Below are 21,425 nucleotides of genomic sequence, written 5' to 3' on the forward strand. Positions count from 1 at the left end.
CCTGCTTTCTGGTGACATCACACTTCGATTACTTTTTACTTCTCTCCCTCCCTCTGAGCTCGGAGATTGGAGATTAATACGCCTACCTGGTCCTCGCCGCTGCTTTAAATCACCGTCGCTTGGCCGCCTCGTCTCCCGCAGGTCCGCCGCCACCACTCTGAGGCCTACCTGGTCCTCGCCGCTGCTTTAAATCACCGTCGCTTGGCCGCCTCGTCTCCCGCAGGTCCGCCGCCACCACTCTGAGGCCTACCTGGTCCTCGCCACTGCTTTAAATCACTGCCGCTCGGCCGCCTTGTCTCCCGCAGGCCCGCCGCCGCCGCCTTTGTTCTTTTCCAGCCCCCCTTTTCTCTGGCTTTGCAATTGTTTAAAAGCTGTGAAGGTTCATTGACCTGAAATGTTAACTCTGTTTTTCTCTCTCCACAGGAAACGGTAGCATAGTGGTTATGTTACTGGACTAGTAATCCAGAGGCCTGGACTAATGATCTGGATGTAAGTGAGTTCAAATCCCACCACAGTAGCTGGGGAATTTAAATTCAGTTAATTAAATAAATCTGGAATAAAAAGCTAATGGCCCAGAAATTCGGGTCGGGGGCTTCCTGCGGGTGCAAGCCCCCGACCTGCACTTACCTTGCGCGCCGGCCGTTGTGCTGTGGGCCCGTGTGGGATTCCGATCCTGGGCCTCTTCCAACTGCCGGCGCGCAGTGCTTGCGTATCCCAGGGGTGCAGTTACTTCGGTGCGTCCCCTGGGATCACGTGGGCCATGGAGAGCCAATGGTAGCAGGGAATGCTTAATTCATAAGTTTGACAGGAAGACCTGTCAAACCCATAAATACTACAAGCCCCAAAACATCACTAAATCTACAAATATTTTTTTTTTTTAAAAATCACATTTTAAAAATAAACTATAAATTACATGAAATAACTATTTTAAACAATAATTTAAATTTTTGAAAAAATTAATTACATTTTCTAACGGGGCTAAAAATAAACTTACCTTTCTTTAAAATATTAAAAAATAATAAACCTGTGGAAAAAATGTTTTAATGTGGTAAACCACTTTTACCGTTCACTATCGTTACACTATAGTTATCACTGTTAGATCGTTTCCCTATAGTTATCACTGTTCACATTGTTGTATCACTGTACGAGGTCACCTCTTGTCACGCTGCTATACCTGGGCTGACCACTGCCGACTCCGCCCATGGCTCCACCTACCGGCCCGGGTATAAAGGTGGTCGACTGGCTGGTATTCCTCCTTCTTGGATCCGATCACCCACGAGGGTGGGCTCTGTTATTTAGTCAATAAAAACCTATAGTTACTTTCTTAACTCGTCGCTTTTCATTGGACGAATTGATAGGTATATCAATTTTATTGACTAAATTTTAAAATGTCGTCACTTGAGCAGCCAAACAACCAGTCAACGGAGCAGCCAAACGACCAGCCAGACGCCCAGCTACAACAGCCACAGCAGCCGGCTTGGCTGCGAGCCCTCAAACCACCGTACCTGGATCTAAACCCACAAGCAACAAACGCAGCCCTCGACTTCAAACACTGGCTGTGCTGCTTCGAATCCTACCTGGAAGAATCCGGCGTCCCTCAGAGATCCAAACTGAGAGTTCTGACCGCCCAAGCGAGCCCTAAAGTATACGCACTCATCCAGGACATTACTACTTACGAGGCCGCTATCAACCTACTGAAACAGCAGTACCGGAGCCCGGTAAATTCCATGTATGCCAGACACCTCCTAAGATCCCGCCCGCAACAGCCAGGAGAGTCTGTAGCTGAATTTTTACGGGCGCTACGAACACTCGGCAGGGACTGTGACTTTAAAGCAGTATCGGCTGCAGAAAACACTGAAGATAACATCCGCGATGCCTTCGTGAAAGGCCTTCGGTCCGACTACTCACGGCAGAGACTGCTGGAATCAAAGGACCTCGACCTGAACACAGCTGCAGCCTTGGCCTACTCCCTAGAAGTGACCCAGCGGGACCTCGGTGTATTCCAGGTACAGTTCGCGACTCTGGGACTCGGGCCCGACCCCGACCGCAATACCCCTCGTAGCGCCGCCCTCGGGACCTACCTCAGCGTCGGCGTCCCGGACCCGATCGGGACCACCACCCCCGGTACCGGCTGCGACTTCGGACCCCCGCGACCGGGCCGCCGGCTGCTTCTTCTGTGGGCAGGCGAAACACCCGAGGTCGCGCTGCCCAGCCAAAAACGCGACGTGCTCCAGCTGCCTGAAGAAAGGCCACTTCGCGAAGGCCTGCAGAGGGAGAGCAGCAGAGGCCAGCAGTGCCTCATGTGAGCTGTGGGGGCGGCCATCTTCTATCAAGGCCACAGATGAGCAATGGGGCGGCCATCTTTGATCCAGGCAACCGACGCCAGCAGTGCCTCATGTGGGTTGTGGGGGCAGCCATCTTCTCCACCATTTTGCCCCACCTCGTGGGTGCCTCCATTTTACCCACCACGCTCGACCGCCACCTTACCTCCAGACCTGACGACCGCTTCACCTACAGACTACAGCGACCCGCTCAGCCACACACTAGCCTCCGTCACACTAGACCAAGCTCGCCCGCATCAGCTGTCCAAGTCAATGATGGACATCAAAGTAGACGGCCACGCCACGACCTGCCTGTTCGACAGCGGAAGCACGGAGAGCTTCATACATCCAGACACGGTGAGCCACTACTCCCTCACTGTCCAGCCAACGTGCAACCGGATCTCGATGGCATCGAGGTCCCACGCCACAGACATCAGCGGCTACTGTGTTGTGACCCTGTCGGTTAAGGGCACGGAGTATAAAAACTTTAAACTCCTCGTCCTGCCCCAGCTATGCGCTGCCGTCCTACTAGGGCTGGATTTTCAATCCCACCTCCAAAGCGTCACTCTAGCATACGGTGGACCCCTCCCCCCGCTCACAGTCGACAACCAGCAGCCTTTAAATCGCCCACCGCGTAACACCTGCGGCCTATCCACCCTCAAGGTCCCGCCACCTTCCCTGTTCGCTAACCTCACCCCCGACTGCAAACCCGTCGCTACCAAGAGCAGGCGGTACAGCTCCGGGGACAGAGCTTTCATTAGCTCTGAGGTGCAGCGTCTCCTGAAGGAGGGCATCATCGAGGGGAGCAGCAGCCCCTGGCGTGCCCAGGTTGTAGTCATTAAGACCGGCAATAAAAACCGCCTGGTCATCGACTACAGCCAAACCATAAACCGGTACACCCAGCTGGACGCATACCCCCTTCCCCGCATATCTGATATGGTCAATCAGATTGCTCAATACCGGGTATTCTCTACCATCGACCTTAAGTCGGCCTACCACCAACTCCCTATCCGCCCCGAGGACCGCCAGTATACCGCCTTCGAGGCGAATGGCCGCCTCTACCATTTCCTTAGGGTCCCCTTCGGCGTCACCAACGGGGTTTCGGTCTTCCAAAGGGAGATGGACCGGATGGTTGACCAGAACGGGCTGCAAGCCACGTTCCCCTATCTAGATAACGTCACCATCTGCGGCCGCGACCGGCAAGACCATGACGCTAATCTGGAAAGATTCCTCCGTACGGCCCAACGGCTGAACCTCACCTACAACAAGGAGAAATGTGTGTTTAACACCTCGCGCCTTGCCATCCTCGGCTGCGTAGTACAGAACGGAATCATCGGCCCCGATCCCGAAAGAATGCGTCCCCTCATGGAGCTACCCCTTCCCCACTGTCCAAAGGCGCTGAAGAGAACCCTGGGGCTCTTCGCCTACTATGCCCAATGGGTGCCGAATTATGCGGACAAAGCCAGACCCCTCATGAAGTCCACCTCCTTCCCCCTTACGGAAGAAGCGCGCGCGGCCTTCTCCCTCATCAGGGGAGACATTGCTAAGGCCACTATGCACGCAGTGGATGAGTCCATCCCCTTCCAAGTGGAGAGCGATGCATCCGACTTCGCCCTAGCCGCTACCCTCAACCAGGAGGGGAGACCGGTGGCCTTCTTCTCAAGGACCCTACAGGCCCCTGAGATCCGACACTCTTCGGTCGAGAAGGAGGCCCAGGCGATTGTGGAGGCGGTACGCCGCTGGAGGCATTACCTCGCAGGCAAGCGATTTACCCTCCTCACCGACCAGCGTTTGGTCGCTTTTATGTTTAATAACAAGCTGAGGGGTAAAATCAAGAACGACAAGATCTTGAGGTGGAGAATCGAACTATCCACCTACGATTATGATATCTTGTACCGGCCTGGTAAACTGAACGAACCCCCAGATGCTCTATCACGAAGTACATGCGCCAACGCGCAAATTGATAGACTTCAGACCCTCCACAACGACCTCTGCCACCCCGGGGTCACCAGGCTTTACCACTTCATTAAGGCCCGCAACCTGACCTACTCCATCGAGGAGGTCAGGACCATGACCAGGAACTGCCAGACCTGTGCTGAGTGCAAACCGCACTTCTTTAGGCCGGACAGAGCAAGCCTGATCAAGGCCACCCGCCCCTTCGAGCGCTTGAGCATCGATTTTAAGGGGCCCCTCCCGTCCTCTGACCGTAATGTGTACTTCCTCAACATTGTTGATGAGTACTCCCGTTTCCCCTTTGCCTTCCCCTGCCCAGACATGACCAGCACCACGGTCGTTAAATGCCTGAACGACCTCTTTGCCTTGTTCAGGTTCCCAAACTATATACATAGTGACCGGGGCGCCTCCTTCATGAGCGAGGAACTCCGTCAGTTCCTACTAGCGAGAGGCATCGCCACTAGCAGGACCACCAGCTACAACCCCCGAGGGAACGGCCAGGTGGAAAGAGAGAACGCGACGGTATGGAAGGCCGTCCTCTTAGCCTTAAAGTCTAAGGGCCTCCCAACCTCTCGCTGGCAGGAGGTCCTCCCGGCGGCGCTGCATTCCATCCGGTCACTACTTTGCACTGCCATTAACGCCACCCCCCATGAACGAATGTTTGTTTTCCCCAGGAAGTCGACTACGGGAACCACGCTACCAACCTGGCTGACCTCTCCGGGGCCTGTCTTGCTGCGAAAGCACGTGAGGGCCCATAAAACGGACCCCCCTGGTCGAGAGGGTGAACCTCCTGCACGCCAACCCCCAGTACGCCTACGTGGCATACCCAGACGGGTGGGAGGACACAGTCTCCTTACGAGACCTCGCACCCTCGGGCACTCCGGAGACACCACCACCCCCCCAATTCCAGCCCAGGTAGACGGTACGCCGGAACCCCAAGAGCCTTCGCCTACCTCGCAGACGCCAGCATTAACACCGGAGAACGCAACACCGCCGCTGCGACGATCAGACAGGCTTACGAGGCCTCCGGACAGACTGACATACCAGAACTGGTAGTACACTTCACCCCGCCGGACTCAAATCTAAACAAGGGGTGAATGTGGTAAACCACTTTTACCGTTCACTATCGTTACACTATAGTTATCACTGTTAGATCGTTTCCCTATAGTTATCACTGTTCACATTGTTGTATCACTGTACGAGGTCGCCTCTTGTCACGCTGCTATACCTGGGCTGACCACTGCCGACTCCGCCCATGGCTCCACCTACCGGCCCGGGTATAAAGGTGGTCGACTGGCTGGTATTCCTCCTTCTTGGATCCGATCACCCACGAGGGTGGGCTCTGTTATTTAGTCAATAAAAACCTATAGTTACTTTCTTAACTCGTCGCTTTTCATTGGACGAATTGATAGGTATATCAGTGGTTATGTTACTGGACTAGTAATCCAGAGGCCTGGACTAATGATCTGGATGTAAGTGAGTTCAAATCCCACCACAGTAGCTGGGGAATTTAAATTCAGTTAATTAAATAAATCTGGAATAAAAAGCTAATGGCCCAGAAATTCGGGTCGGGGGCTTCCTGCGGGTGCAAGCCCCCGACCTGCACTTACCTTGCGCGCCGGCCGTTGTGCTGTGGGCCCGTGTGGGATTCCGATCCTGGGCCTCTTCCAACTGCCGGCGCGCAGTGCTTGCGTATCCCAGGGGTGCAGTTACTTCGGTGCGTCCCCTGGGATCACGTGGGCCATGGAGAGCCAATGGTAGCAGGGAATGCTTAATTCATAAGTTTGACAGGAAGACCTGTCAAACCCATAAATACTACAAGCCCCAAAACATCACTAAATCTACAAATAATTTTTTTTTTTTAAATCACATTTTAAAAATAAACTATAAATTACATGAAATAACTATTTTAAACAATAATTTAAATTTTTGAAAAAATTAATTACATTTTCTAACGGGGCTAAAAATAAACTTACCTTTCTTTAAAATATTAAAAAATAATAAACCTGTGGAAAAAATGTTTTAATTTTAATTAATTCACCACTTACCTTGTAAAAAGCAGGCCTTGCGACTGCTTTTTACATGTCTAACTTCTGGAGACTTACCCTCCCGGGAAAACCTGCAAAAAAAACGTAAGTTCGATGCGCACGCGCAGCCTCTCCTGCGCACACATTCGACTTCTGAACCCCTTCTTTCAGGGGAACGGAAGTGCCGGTTTCCCGCGCATGCGCAGTGCATGCAGGAAACCAGCACTTCCATTGGGCTTATGGGTGAGTACCCCGTGCGTACTCACCCGTGGAGACCCGAATTTCTGGGCCATAATCAGTAATGGTGACCATGAAACTACCGGATTGACATAAAAACCCATCTGGTTCACTAATGTCCTTTAGGGAAGAAAATCTGCCATCCTTACCTGGTCTGGCCTATATGTGACTCCAGGCCCACAGCAATGTAGTTGACTCTTAACTGCCATAGCAAGCCACTCAGTTGTAACAAGCCGCTATGAAATACAAGAAGAAAACCAGATGGACCACCCGGCGTCAACCTAGGCACCAGCTTCAGACACAACAGCACACACAGCCCAGTCAGCCCTGCAAAGTCCTCCTCACTAACATCTGGGGACTTGTACCAAAATTGGGAAAGCTGTCCCACAGATTAGTCAAGCAACTTCTTCTTCTTAGGCAGTCCCTCGGAACGAGGATGTCTTGCTTCCACATTAAATATGAGTTCTCAGGTGACTGATGAGTCCAATGCGTGACCTACAGTCTCTGTCACAGGTGGGGCAGACGGTGGTTGAAGGGGCAGGTGTGTGGGTTGACTTGCGCTGCCTGCGCTTGACTTCCGCTTGCTCCCGGCGAAGAGACTCGAGGTGTTCGGCGCCTTCCCAGATGCCTCTAGTCAAGCAACAGCCTGAAAAAATCATACTCACAGAATCATACCTTTCAGCCAATGTCCCATACTCCTCCATCACCATCCCTGGGTATATCCTGTCCCACTGGCAAAACAGACCCACCAGAGGTGGTGGCACAGTGGTATACAGTTGGGAGGGAGTGGCCCTGGGAGTCCTCAACATTGACTCCGGACCCCATGAAGTCTCATGGCTTCAGGTCAAGCATGGGCAAGGAAACCTCCTGCTGATTACCACCTACCACCCTTCCTCAACTGATGAACCAGTACTCCTCCATGTTGAACACCGCTTTAGAAACATAGAAGATAGGAGCAGGAGTAGGCCATTCGGCTCCTCGAGCCTGTTCCACCATTTAATGAGATCATGGCTGATCATCCAAATTCAGTACCCTGTCCCTGCTTTCTCCCCATATCCCTTGATCCCTTTAGCCTTAAGAAATATATCTAACTCCTTCTTGAATATATTTAATGAATTGGCCTCAACTGCCTTCTGTGGTAGAGAATTCCACACGTTCACCACTCTCTGGGTGAAGAAATTCCTCTTCATCTCAGTCCTAAATGGCTTGCCCCTTATCCTTAGACTGTGACCCCTGGTTCTGGACTCCCCTGCCATCGGGAACATCCTTCCTGCATCTAGTCCTGTTAGAATTTTATTAGTTTCAATGAGATCCCCTCTCATTCTTCTAAACTCTAGCGAATATAAGCCTAATCGACCCAATCTCTCCTCATATGTCATTCCTGCCATCCCAGGTATCAGTCTGGTGAATCTTCGCTGCACTCCCTCCATGGCAAGAACATCCTTCCTCAGATAAGGCGACCAAAACTGCGCACAATACTCAAGGTGTGGTCTCACCAAGGCCCGGTACAACTGCAGCAAGACATCCTTGTTCCTGTACTCGAATCCTCTCGCTATGAAGGCCAACATACCATTTGCCTTCTTAACTGCCTTTGAAGAAGCACGGAGGGTAGCAAGGGCACAGAATATACTCCGCATAGTCCTTGTGGAGACGAAGTCCGTCTTCACACTGAGAACAACGTCCATCGCATTGTGTGGCACTACCACGCTGCTAAATGGGATAGATTCAGAACACATCTAGCAGCTCAAAACTGGGCATCCATGAGGTGCTTTGGACCATCAGCAGCAGAATTGTGTTCCACCACAATCTGTAACCTCATGGCCCGGCATATCCCTCACTCTACCATTACCATCAAGTCAGTGGACCAACCCTGGTTCAATGAGGAGTACAGAAGAGCATGCCAGGAGCAGCACCACGCGTACCTAAAAATGAGGTGCCAACCTGGGGAAGCTGCAACACAGGACTACATGCATGCTAAACAGTCGAAGCAGCATGCTATAGGCAGGGCTAAGCGATCCCACAAACAACGGATTAGATCAAAGCTCTGTAGTCCTCCCCCATCCTGTCGTGAATGATGGCGGACCATTAAACAACTAACGAGAGGAGGAAGCTCCATGAATATCCCTATCCTCAATGATGGCAGAGCCCAGCACGCGAGTGCAAAAGACAAAGCTGAAGCATTTGCAACCATCTTCAGCCAGAAGTGCTGAGTGGATGATCCTTATCGGTCCACACCATCACAGAAGCCAGTCTTCAGCCAATTCGATTCACCCCATGTGATATCAAGAAATGGCTGAGCGCACTGAATACATCAAAAGCTATGGGCCCCTACAACATCCTGGCTGTCGTGCTGAAGACTTGTGCTCCAGAATTAGCTGTGCCTCTAGCCAAGCTGTTCCAGTATAGCTACAACACTGGTATCTACCCAACAATGTGGAAAACTGTCCAGGTTTGTCCTGTCCACTAAAAGCAGGACAAATCCATCTACAAATACCGCCTCATCGGTCTACTCTCAATCATCAGCAAAGTGATGGAAGGTGTCATTGACAGTGCTATCAAGCGGCATTTACTCACCAATAACCTGCTCACCAATGCTCAGTTTGGGTTCCACCAGGACCATTCGGCTTCAGACTTCATTACACAGCCTTGGCTCAAACATGGATAAAAGAGCTGAATTCCAGAGGTGAGGTGAGAATGACTGCCCTTGACATCAGGGCAGCATTTGACCGAATGTGGCATCAAGGAGCCCTAGTAAAACTGAAGTCAATGGGAATCAGGGGGGAAACCTCTCCACTGGCTGGAGTCATACCTAGCACAAAGGAAGATGGTTGTGGTTGTTGGAGGTCAATCATCTCAGTCCCAGGAGATCGCTGCAGGAGTTCCTCAGGGCAGTGTCCTCGGCCCAACCATCTACAGCTGCTTCATCAATGACCTTCCCTCCATCATAAGGTCAAAAGTGGGGAAGATCACAGACGATTGCACAGTGTTCAGTTCCATTCACAACTCCTCAGAAAATGAAGCAGTCCATGCCCGCATGCAGCAAGACCTGGACGACATTCAGGCTTGTGCTGATAAGTGGCAAGTAACACTCGTGCCACACAAATGGCAGGCAATGACTATCTCCAATAAGCAAGAGTCTAAACACCTCCCCTTGACATTCAACAGCATTACCGTCACCGAATCCCCCACCATCAACATCCTGGGGGTCACCATTGACCAGAAACTTAACTGGACCAGCCACATAAATACTGTGGCTACAAGAGCAGGTCAGAGGCTGGGTATTCTGTGGCAGGTGTCTCACCTCCTGACTCCCCATAGCCTTTCCACCATCTACAAGGCACAAGTAAGGAGTGTGATGGAATACTCTCCACTGGCCTGGATGAGTGCAGCTCCAACAACACTCAAGAAGTTTGACACCATCCAGGACAAAGCAGCCCACTTGATTGGCACCCCATCTACCACCTTAAGCATTCACTCCCTCTACCACCGGCGCACCGTGGCTGCAGTGTGTTCCATCTACAAGATGCACTGCAGCAACTCACCAAGGCTTCTTCGGCAGCACCTCCCAAACACTCTTCCACCTAGAAAGACGAGGGCAGCAGGCGCATGAGAACACCACCACCTCCAAGTCACACACCATCCTGACTTGGAAATATATTGTTGTTCCTTCATCGTCACTGGGTCAAAATCCTGGAACTCCCTCCCTAACAGCACTGTGGGAGTACCTTCACCACAAGGACTGCAGCGGTTCAAGGCCGTGGCTCCCACCACCTTCTCAAGGGCAACTAGGGATGGACAATAAATACTGGCCTTGCCAGCAACGCCCACATCCCGGAACAAATAAAAAAAGATGCTGCCTGACCTGCTGAGTGTTTCCAGCCTTTTCTATTTTTATAGTGGGTTTAAAGTTGGACCCAAGATAGGAACACATGCTCACAGACTCCCCCCAATCTGATGTTGGAGTGAGTTAGTGCAGCAGTCACTGTCTGTTTCAGCGTGTGATGAAACCGCCACGAATACGTCCAACCAGTATTCCGGGAGGTTTCGTCATATGACCTCCTGGCTCCAGCCGACCCATCCAGTCAAGGAGCCTCTGCTCCCATCTCCAATATTTTTTACAACTAATAAACAAAAGTGATCAAAGAAAATTTTAAAAACATAATTTTGTTTATTGCTCCTAGGATTTTTCTCCTGGATTGCTCGCAGCAATGCCCAGGAGACTCCAGGGCAATCTTGAAGAGTTGGCAACTCTAGCACCACTAACCCTTCTATCCTTCACCCAAGTTCCCTATTGGAATTCAGGAGAAACTTGCATATGTATGCATATGAATTAAGTGCTGGGCCTTTTGATCATAGCATCCCTATCTTATATTTATGACCCCTACTTTTGGGACTCCCCCACATGGAAACATCTTCTCTATGTCTACCCTATCAAACCCTTCATAATTTTAAAGACCTTTATTTGGTCACCCCCTCAACCTTCTCTTTTCTGGAGAAAATAGCCCCAATCTTTTGAATCTTTCCTGACAGTTATAACCTTTCAGTTCAGGAATCATCCTTGTGAATCTTCTTTGCATCTTCTCCAGTGCCTCTCTATCCCAATTATAACATGGAGACCAGAACTGCACACATTGCTCTAAGTGTGGTCTAACCAAGGTTCAATACAAGTTTAACATAACCTCTCTGCTTTTCAATTCTATTTCTCTAGAAGTGTTTTTTTGCATTTTTTTGGCCTTGCTAACTTTGTTAAAGGAGCAACACTTGTGCATCTTTCCAGGACATTGATTTGAAAATAAAGCCAGCTGCAGGAGTCAACTAATCGGGAACATCATCTTCGTTCTCGTTTAAACAGTGAGCGCAGATGACATCACCAGGGTATGGTTTGGAGGGGCTACTGATGCCAGTGGTCATTGAAGAACTGAACTGACATTCAAATAGTACACTGGGTTAAACAACAGGATTAATTAATCTCCTCGATACTGTCCCAGCCAGTAATTAAATGCTCCCCAAGCTTACCCAGACTGAGGCGATGGAGGACCACACAACGAGTCCATAATATCAGGTTCAGCCACGCTGAAAAATTAATGGTTAGAGAACATTTAGAACCTAGCCCTTTAAATGAGAATGCAAGTGTTTTTGTAAGGCGTTTTAATTTCTCCCTTTTTAACCATCCTTAGGTGTCCATATGTGGCTGGGGGGAGGGTGAGAAGCAGGAGAGTCATTTCTGTTTCTTCATTGTAGGACAGAAGACACCACCGTGACCACCAAGAATGGGATGAAAGAAAAGCCATTTTAGCCCATCTCTTTCAATGACACATCTAGACTTATTTAAACTGTTGATGGATTGAATTTCCAAAAGGGAATATTTTGAAAAGAGTTGATTCATAGCTTTAAACCAAGTGACAAGCGCTGTTGTTTACAACTTTCTCTACATAGTGTTTAAGAAAATAAGAATTAGGAACAGGAGTAGGCTATACGGCCCCTCGAGCCTGCTCTGCCATTCAATAAGATCATGGCTGATCTTTGACCTCAGCTCCACTTTCCCGCCCGATCTCCATATCCCTTGATTCCCCCAGAGTCCAAAAATCTATCTATCTCAGTCTTGAATATACTCAACAATTCAACATCCACAGCCCTTTGGGGTAGAGAATTCCAAAGATTCACAAACCTCTGAGTGAAGAAATTCCTCATCTCAGTCTTAAATGGCCGACTCCTTATCCTGAGACATTGCCCCCAAGTTCTAGACTCTCCAGCCACGGGAAACAACCTCTCAACATCTACCCTGTCAATCCCCCTCAGAATCTTATATGTTTCAATGAGATCACCTCTCATTCTTCTAAACTTAAGAAGTTTGCAGATGATACCAAAATCGGCTGTATGGTTGATACTGAAGAAGGAAGCTGTAGACTGCAGGAAGATATCAATAAATTGGTCAGGTGGGCAGAACAGTGGCAAATGGAATTCAATCCAGAGAATTGTGAGGTAATGCATTTGGGAAGGGCTAATAAGGAAAGGGAATACACATTAAATGGTAGGACACTGAGTAGTGCAAAGGAACAAAAGGACCTTGAAGTGCATGTCCACAGATCCCTGAAGGTAGCAGGGCAAGTAGATAAGGTGGTTAAGAAGGCATACGGAATGCTTGCCTTTATTAGCTGTGGCATAGAATAAAAGAGCAGGGGGGTTATGCTTCAACTGTATAAAACACTCGTTAGGCCTCAGCTAGAGTACTGCGTGCAGTTCTGGTCACCACATTATAGGAAAGATGTGATTGCACTAGAGAGGGTACAGAGGGGATTTACAAGGATGTTGCTGGGAGTAGAGAATCTTAGCTATAAGGAAAGACTGGATAGGCTGGGTCTGTTTTCCTTGGAACAGAGGAGGCAGAGGGGAGACGTTATTGAGGTGTATAAAATTATGAGGGGCATAGATAAAGTGGATAGAAAGGACCTATTTCCCTTAGCAGAGAGGTCAAAAACCAGGGGGCACAGATTTAAAGTAATTGGGGGAAGGTTTAGAGGGGATTTGAGGGGAAATTTCTTCACCCAGAGGGTTGTGGGGATCTGGAACTCACTGCCTGAAAGGGTGGTAGAGGCAGGAACCCTAACCACATTTAAAAAGTACTTGGATGTGCACTTGGGATGCTGTAACCTGCAGGGCTATGGACCAAGAGCTGGGAAGTGGGATTAGGCTGGATAGCTCGTTGTTGGCCGGTGCGGACACAATGGGCTGAAATGGCCTCCTTCCGTGCTGTAACTTTCTATGATTCTATGATAAATTCCAGAGAGTATACTGGGGGAGGAGATAGCAGAAGGGCTTGCCATAATTTTCCAATCTTCCCTAGATGCGGGGAAGGTGCCTGAGGATTGGAAAATGGCAAATGTGACGCCATTGTTCAAGAAAGGGAATAAGGGCAATCCTAGTAACTACAGGCCGGTCAGTTTAACATCAATGGTGGGTAAAGTTTTAGAAACAATAATCAAGGAAAAAAATTAATGGGCACTTGGAGGTTTAAGCTAATTAAGGAGAGCCAACACAGATTTGTAAAAGGCAGGTCGTGTTTGACTAATCTAATTGAATTTTTTGATGAAGTAACAGAGAGGATTGATGAAGGGAATGCAATGGATGTTGTCTACATGGATTTTCGGAAGGCGTTTGAAAAGTACCACATATAAGGCTGGTTAACAAAACTGAGGCTCATGGAATAGGTGGGTCAGCGGCAGCTTGGATAAGGAATTGGCTTAAGGACAGAAAACAGCGAGCTGTGGTAAATGGCTGTTTTTCAGACTAGAGAATGGTAGACAGTGATGTTCCCCAAGGGTCAGTGCTGGGGCCACTGCTTTTTTTTAAATGACCTGGATATTGGAATACAGAGTAGAATTTCTAAATTTGCCAATGACACCAAACTTGGGGGTGTTGGAAACAGTGATGATGATACCAATTGACTGCAACAGGACATAGAAAGGCTAGCAGAATAGGCAGACAAGTGGCAGATGGAATTTAATACAGAGAAGTGTGAGGTGATGCATTTTGGCAGAAGGAACAGGGAGAGGCAATATACACTTAATGGCACAGTTTTAAAGTGTGTGCTGGGACACAGGGGCCTGGGAGTTAATGTGCATAGGTCCCTGAAGGTGGTGGGACATAGTGAGAGAGTGGTTAACAAAGCATATGGGATCTTGGGCTTCATAAATAGAGGTATTGAGTTCAAAAGTAGATTAGTTATGCTGAACCTTCATAAAGCGCTGGTTAGGTCACAACTGGAGTATTGCATCCAGTTCTGGTCACCACACTTTAGGAAGGATGTGAAGGCCCTTGAGAGGGTGCAGAGGAGATTTACCAGAATGGTTCCGGGGATGGGAGATCTTAGTTACAAGGACAGGTTGGAGTAGCTGGATTTGTTTTCATTAAAGTAAAGGAGGTTGAGGGGTGATTTGATTATGGTGTACAACATTATGATGGGTTTGGATATGCTAGACGGGGAAAGGCTGTTCCCACTAGTTGATGGTACAGGTAGACTACCCTTTATCCGGACTTCCGAAAACCGAAACCCTCTAAAAACCGAAGGTTTTTTCGTTCAGCGTAAGTCGTGCGTACGACTTACGCTGAACGAAAAAACCTTCGGTTTTTAGAGGGTTCCGGTTGCGGAAGTTCGGATAAAGGGTAAGTCGTGCGCACGACCCCCCGCCGACCCCCCCGCCAGCCCCGACAACCGCCGACCCCGCCAGCCCCGACAACCGCCGACCCCCCCGCGGACCCCGCCGGCCCCGACAACCGCTGACCCCCACGCGGACCCCGCCAGCCCCGACAACCGCCAACTCCGCCAGCCGCCGACCCCCCCGCGGACCCGCCGGCCCCGACAACCGCCGACCCCGCCAGCCCCGACAACCGCCGACACCCCCGCGGACCCCGCCAGCCCTGACAACCGCCGACCCCGCCAGCCCCGACAACCGCCGACCCCCCCGCGGACCCCGCCAGCCCCGACAACCGCCGACCCCGCCAGCCGCCGACCCCCCCGCGGACCCCGCCGGCCCCGACAACCGCCGACCCCCCCGTGGACCCCGCCAGCCCCGACAACCGCCGACCCCCCCCCGCGTACCCCGCCGGCCCCGACCCCGACTGACTTACGCTGAGCGTCAGCGTAAGTCGTGCGCACGACCCCCCGCCGACCCACCTTCCGAAATCCGAAATTCTCCTTTATCCGAAACTCGGCTGGTCCCGAGGTTTTCGGATAAAGGATAGTCTACCTGTACAAGGATTAGGGGACACAGATTTAAGGTTTTGGGCAAGAGATACAGGGGGGGGATGTGAGGAAAAACTTTTTTTACACAGCGAGTGGTGAGGACCTGGAACTCACTGTCGATGGAAGTGGTGGAAGCGGAGACACTCAATGTTTTCAAGGGGAGACTGGATAGGCATTTAAGGGAAATAAACTTGCAGGGCTACGGGGATAGAGCGGGGGAGTGGGACTGACTGGATTGCTCTACAGAGAGCCGGCACGGACTCGATGGGCTGAATGGCCTCCTTCTGTGACGTTATGACTCTATGAGTATAGGCCCAATCAACTCAATCTCTTCTCATCGGACAACCCTTTCATCCCAGGAATCAATCTACTGAACCTTCGTTGCACTCTCTCTAAGGCAAGTATATCCTTCCTCAGATAAGGAGACCAAAACTGTGCACAGTACTCCAGGTGTCTCACCAAAGCCCTGTACAATTGTAGCAAAAGTTCCTTACTCTTGTACTAGTGTAGCATGGGAACAGGAAGAGGCTATTGGGCCTAACAACCCGGTTTCTTCTTTATCAACTCACTAAATCCCTTCTTCCACCAAATAAATATCAAAATGTCTCTCGGCTCCAATATCTATGGTCATCTCCAATGGGCTTCCTTGGCAACTTTCTCCGCAACCCTATTACCCTTTGGATGAGAACATTGCACTTGACTTCTCTTCCAACTTCCTAATTTTTACCCTGATTACCTCTGGAGTTCCCCCAAGGCCCCCTTCTATTTCTCATCTACATGCTGCCCCTTGGTGACATCATCCGAAAACACGACGTCAGGTTCCACATGTACGCTAGCTTGGTGTCTTATTTGACCCGGAGATGAGCTTTTGACCACATACCTGCTCCATCACCGAAACCGCCTATTTCCACCTCTGTAACATCGCCAGACTCGGCCCCTGCCTCAGCCCATCTGCTGCTGAAATCCTCATCCATGCCTTTGTTAACTCTAGGCTTCACTATTCCAACGCACTCTTGGCCAGCCTCCCATCTTCCACCCTCCATAAGCTTGAGCTCTTCCAAAACTCTGCTACCCATATCTTCACTTGCACCAAGTCCCGTTCACCCATCACCCCAGTGCTCGCTGACCTACATTGGCACCAAACCGGCAATGCCTCAATATTAAAATTCTCATCCTTGTGTTCAAATCCCTCCATGGTCTCACTCCTCTCCATCTCTGTAACCCCCTCCAGCCCTACAACTCTCCAAGATCTCTGCGCTCCTCCAATTCTGGCCTCTTGTGCATCCTACGATTTCCATTGCTCCACTATTGGTGGCCGTGCCTTCAGGTGCCTAGGCTCTAAGCTCTGGAATTCCCTCCCTCAAACTGTCCGCCTCCTTTCAGATGCTCCTTAAAACTTACCTCTTTGACCAAGCTTTTGATCATCTGTCGTAATATCTCCTTATGTGGCTGGGTGTCAAATTTTGTTTGTTAACACTCCCGTTTGCACTTTGGGACGTTTTACTACGTTAAGGGTGCAATAAAATAGGTTGTAGCAAATAGGTTAGGGAGGACCAGGGGTCACGCATTTAAGTTGTCTAAGGCCAGATCTAGGTTAGATGCCAAGAGGTGGTTCTTTTCTCAGAGAATAGTGGACCTCTGGTACAGGCTGCCGGCTTGTGCGGTGGAGGCTGATTTGCTGTATTCCTTCAAGCGAGAGCTGGACCGGTTTCTGGGTGGGGTGGAGATCACCTTTTACCAACAATAGATACTGCAAGGAATTATCAGGGCCAGAGTGATCTCCTGGACTAGTTTCGATAGCCTAATGAGGGTCGATCAGAGAGGAATTTCCCAGATATTTTTCTCCCCAAATTGGTTTGGGTTTTTACCTCGCTTTTCGGTTTGCCTCTCCCAGGAGATCACATGGTTTTGGGTGGGCTGGGGAGTGTATACATAGTGATACAGGCATCACAATTGCATGGGACAGGCTGGATAGACCAGAGGGTCTTTTCCTGTCCTTCATTATTCTTACATAATCGAACAATGGGTTGCCTTTAAAGAGGAGATGGTCGGGTACAGTCAAGGTACATTCCCACGAGGGGGAAAGGTAGGGCAACCAAAGCCAGAGCTCCGTGGATGACGAAAAAGATAGAGTAAGATGAAGCAGAAAAAGGGGGTATATGACAGATGTCAGGTTGAGAATACAAGTGAGAACCATGCTGAATATAGAAAGTTCAGAGGGGAAGTGAAAAAGGAAATAAGAGGGGCAAAGAGAGAGTATGAGAATAGGTTGGCAGCTAACATAAAAGGGAATCCAAAAGTCTTCTACAAGCATATAAATAGTAAACGGGTAGTAAGGAGGGGTGGGCCCGATTAGGGGCCAAAATGGAGGCCTACGCATGGAGGCAGAGGGCATGGCTGAGGTACTAAATGAGTACTTTGCTTCTGTCTTTATCAAGGAAGATGATGCTGCCAAAGTCATAGTGAAAGAGGAGGTAGTGGAGATACTGGTTGGGATAAAAATTGATAAGGAGGAGGTTCTAGAAAGGCTGGCTGTACTTAAAGTAGCTAAGTCACCAGGACCGGATGGGATGCATCCTAGGATGCAGAGGGAAGTAAAGGTGGAAATTGCAGAGGTACTGGCCATAATCTTCCAATCCTCCTTAGATACGGGGCTGGTGCCAGAGGACTGGACAATTGCAAAGCATAGAATCATAGAATGGTTACAGCATGGAAGGCGGCCATTTGGTCTGTCGAGCCCATGCCAGCTCTCTGCAAGAGCACTTCAGCTAGTCCCATTCCCCCTCCCTTTCCCCGTAGCCCTACAAATTTCTTTCCTTCAGATATTTATCCAACTCCTTTTGAAAGCCGTGATTGAATCTGCCTCCACCACTCTTTCCGGCAGTGCATTCCAGATCTTAACACTCACTGCGTAAAAATCTGTTTTCTTACGTCGCCTTTGGTTCTTTTGCCATTCACCTTAAATCTGTGTCCTCTGGTTCTCGACCCTTTTGCCAATGGGAACAGTTTCCTCTATCTACTCTGTCCAGGCCCTCATGATTTTGAATGTTACACCCTTGTTCAAAAAAGGGTGTAAGGATAAACCCAGCAATTACAGGCCAGTCAGTTTAACCTCGGTAGTGGGGAAGCTTTTAGAAACGATAATCCGGGACTAAATTAACAGTCACTTGGATAAGTGTGGATTAATTAAGGAATGCCAGCACAGATTTGTTAAGGCAAATCATGTTTAACTAACTTGATTGAGTTTTTTGATGAGGTAACAGAGAGGGTTGATGCGGGTAATGCAGTTGATGTGGTGTACCTGGACTTCCAAAAGGTGTTTGATAAAGTGCCACATAATAGGCTTGCCAGCAAAGTTGAAGCCCATGGAATAAAAGGGACAGTGGCAGCATGGATACAAAATTGGCTAAGTGACAGGAAACAAAGAGTAGTGGTGAACGGTTGTTTCTCGGACTGGAGGAAGGTGCACAGTGGTGTTTCCCAGGGGTCAGTACTAGGACCACTGCTTTTCTTGATATATATTAATGACTTGGACTAGGGTGTACAGGGCACAATTTCAAAATTTGCAGATGACACAAAACTTGGAAGTATAGTGAACAGTGAGGAAGATAGTGATAGACTTCAAGAAGACAGACAGGCTGGTGAAATGGGCGGACATGTGGCAGATGAAATTTAATGTAGAAAAGTGCAAAGTGATACATTTTGGTAGGTAGAATGAGGAGAGGCAACATAAACTAAAGGGTACAATCCTGGAGGGGGTGCATGAACAGAGAGAGCTGGGGGTATATGTACACAAATCATTGAAGGTGGCAGGGCAGGTTGAGAAAGCAGTTATAAAAGCATATGGGATCCTGGGCTTCATAAATAGAGGCATAGAGTACAAAAGCAAGGAAGTTATGATGAACCTTTATAAAACACTGGTTCGGCCTCAACTGGAGTATTGTGTCCAATTCTGGGCACCACACTTTAGGAAGGATGTGAAGGCCTTAGAGAGGGTGCAGAAAAGATTTACAAGAATGGTCCCAGGATGAGGGACTTCAGTTACGTGGCTAGACTAGAGAAGCTGGGATTGTTCTCCTTAGAGCAGAGAAGGTTGAGAGGAGATCTAATAGAGGTGTTCAAAATCATGAGGGTCCAGACAGAGTAGATAGAGAGAAACTGTTCCCATTGGTGGAAAGGTCGAGAACCAAAGGACACAGATCTAAGTTGATTGGCAGAAGAACCAAAGGCAACATGAGGAAAAACTTTTTCACGCAGCGAGTGGTTAGGATTTGGAATGCATTGCGCGAAAGGGTGGTGGAGACAGATTCCACCGAGGCTTTCAAAGGGGAATTGGATAAGTACTTGAAGGAAAAAAATTGCAGGGCTAGGGGAAAGGGCGGGGGAGTGGGACTAGCTTAACTGCTCTTGCAGAGAGCTGGCACGGGCACGCGGGCTGAATGGCCGCCTTCTGTGCTGTAGCCATTCTATGATTCTATAAACTCAAACACATGGAAACAATTTCTTGATGCCACTATCGGATTGAGTTAATGGTCCAGGGTCACATTAAGAATCGCTGTTCTTCTATTTATAAGCTATGATTCAACTCCAACCTGAGTGCCAGAGAACACTGACCTTCACAGAGGGAGAACTTGCCGGCCGTTTGCTGGGGTTTCAGATGGCCATCGGCTGTACGGTTTCTCTCCTCAGCACCGTCACGGCACCCAGGCGGGGGAAGTTCCCAACTCGACGTGGTCAAAGGGAGAAATCGACTGGAGTCCGCGTGTAAAAAGCAAACGGTCACCACGGCGACCGCAGAATGTTTCCCAGTCTTAGTAACCAGCGACCATGAAATAAACAGGTAGAGTTTGACCAGAGGTCGTAAAGATGTTCATTGTTCTCGGGATGGGTCACGCTGGGCCTCTGGCTGTTGCCAGGAGAGCGAGGTCACTAAAGTCTTTTGTAATAAATAAAGTCTTTTGTTTGCTTCGACTATTAACAGTTGAGCAACATTGAGAGCTGTTCAAAGCCATGAGATTTCCAATCTGTGTGCTGGTCACATCACAAGGGAGCGCTGGAATCCCCGAATTATTTACACTTCAACATCCTATGTTACTCGAACCATATTATAGTGCCATAGTTTGGGTGGGCGGCTATCCCCTGGATTGGCAGTTTGGGCTTTCAGATCTCTCCTTGTGATCTTGGCAGAGAAACAAGTCACCACCACAGCCTCAAGTGGCATCGCCACCCACTCCAGCTGGAAGGAGCTCTTCCCCATCACTGGGGATTGGCATCACTTTAGGTAGTGTACTGTACTCCACAGTAGGTCACTCATTTCCAAACTCGATACCAACTCAACACTGCTAGAGCACGAGGAAGCTCAGGAATTTCACTTTCATACAAGAAAGACTTTCATTTATATAGCGACTTTCACGACCACCGGACGTCTCAAAGCGCTTTACAGCCACTGAAGTACTTTATGAAGTGTAGTCACTGTTGCAATGTGGGAAACGTGGCAGCCAATTTGCGCACAGCAAGCTCCCACAAACAGCAATGTGATAATGACCAGATAATGTTTTTGTTATGTTGATTGAGGGATAAATATTGGCCAGGACACACGGGATAACCCCCCTGCTCTTCTTCGAAATAGTGCCATGGGATCTTTTACGTTCACCTGAGAGCAGATGGGGCCTCGGTTTAATGTCTCATCCGAAAGATGGCACCTTTGATAGTGCAGCACTTCCTCAGCACTGCACTGGGAGTGTCAGGCCAGATATTGTGCTCAAGTCCCCGGAGTGGGACTTGAATCCACAACCTTCTGAATCAGAGGCGAGAGTGCTACCCACTGAGACTTCGCTTTCATCGCTTCTCATCATCTAGAATCGGGGCAGAGGGTATTTAAAAATATTAATAAATTTAATTAATTACATAGAATGAGAGAGCAGGTGATGTGTTACTGCTGCAATATGTGGGAGCTGGTGGACACCATTGATGCTCACGGTGATCACATTTGCAGTAAGTGCTGGCTGCTCGAGGAACTCTGGCTCCATGTTGAAGAGCTGGAGTCTGAGCTTCAAACACTGAGACACATCAGGGAGGGGGAGTTTTACCTGGACTCTGTGTTCCAGGAAGTAGTCACACCAATTAGATTAACTAATTCAGATG

At 49.3% G+C, this 21,425-nt stretch overlaps 1 protein-coding gene across 1 annotated transcript in view; it reads right to left on the minus strand.

The window, feature by feature from the left end:
* The window catches only part of LOC147120004 (flagellum-associated coiled-coil domain-containing protein 1-like), a 132,641-nt gene extending 112,657 nt beyond the window's left edge, over positions 1–19,984 (minus strand). Inside the window, exons 1-2 of the mRNA XM_085985494.1 lie at positions 19,896–19,984; positions 11,555–11,611 (exon numbers count right to left, since the gene is read on the minus strand). Coding sequence (XP_085841620.1) covers positions 11,555–11,592 — 38 coding nt within the window. The 5' untranslated portion in view covers positions 11,593–11,611; positions 19,896–19,984. The remainder of the gene's footprint in view (positions 1–11,554; positions 11,612–19,895) is intronic.
* Positions 19,985–21,425: the final 1,441 nt, after the last annotated feature.

This window comes from Somniosus microcephalus, chromosome 4, assembly GCF_052327205.1.
Source record: "Somniosus microcephalus isolate GS21.2 chromosome 4, FLI_Smic_1.0, whole genome shotgun sequence".
NCBI lineage: Eukaryota > Metazoa > Chordata > Chondrichthyes > Squaliformes > Somniosidae > Somniosus > Somniosus microcephalus.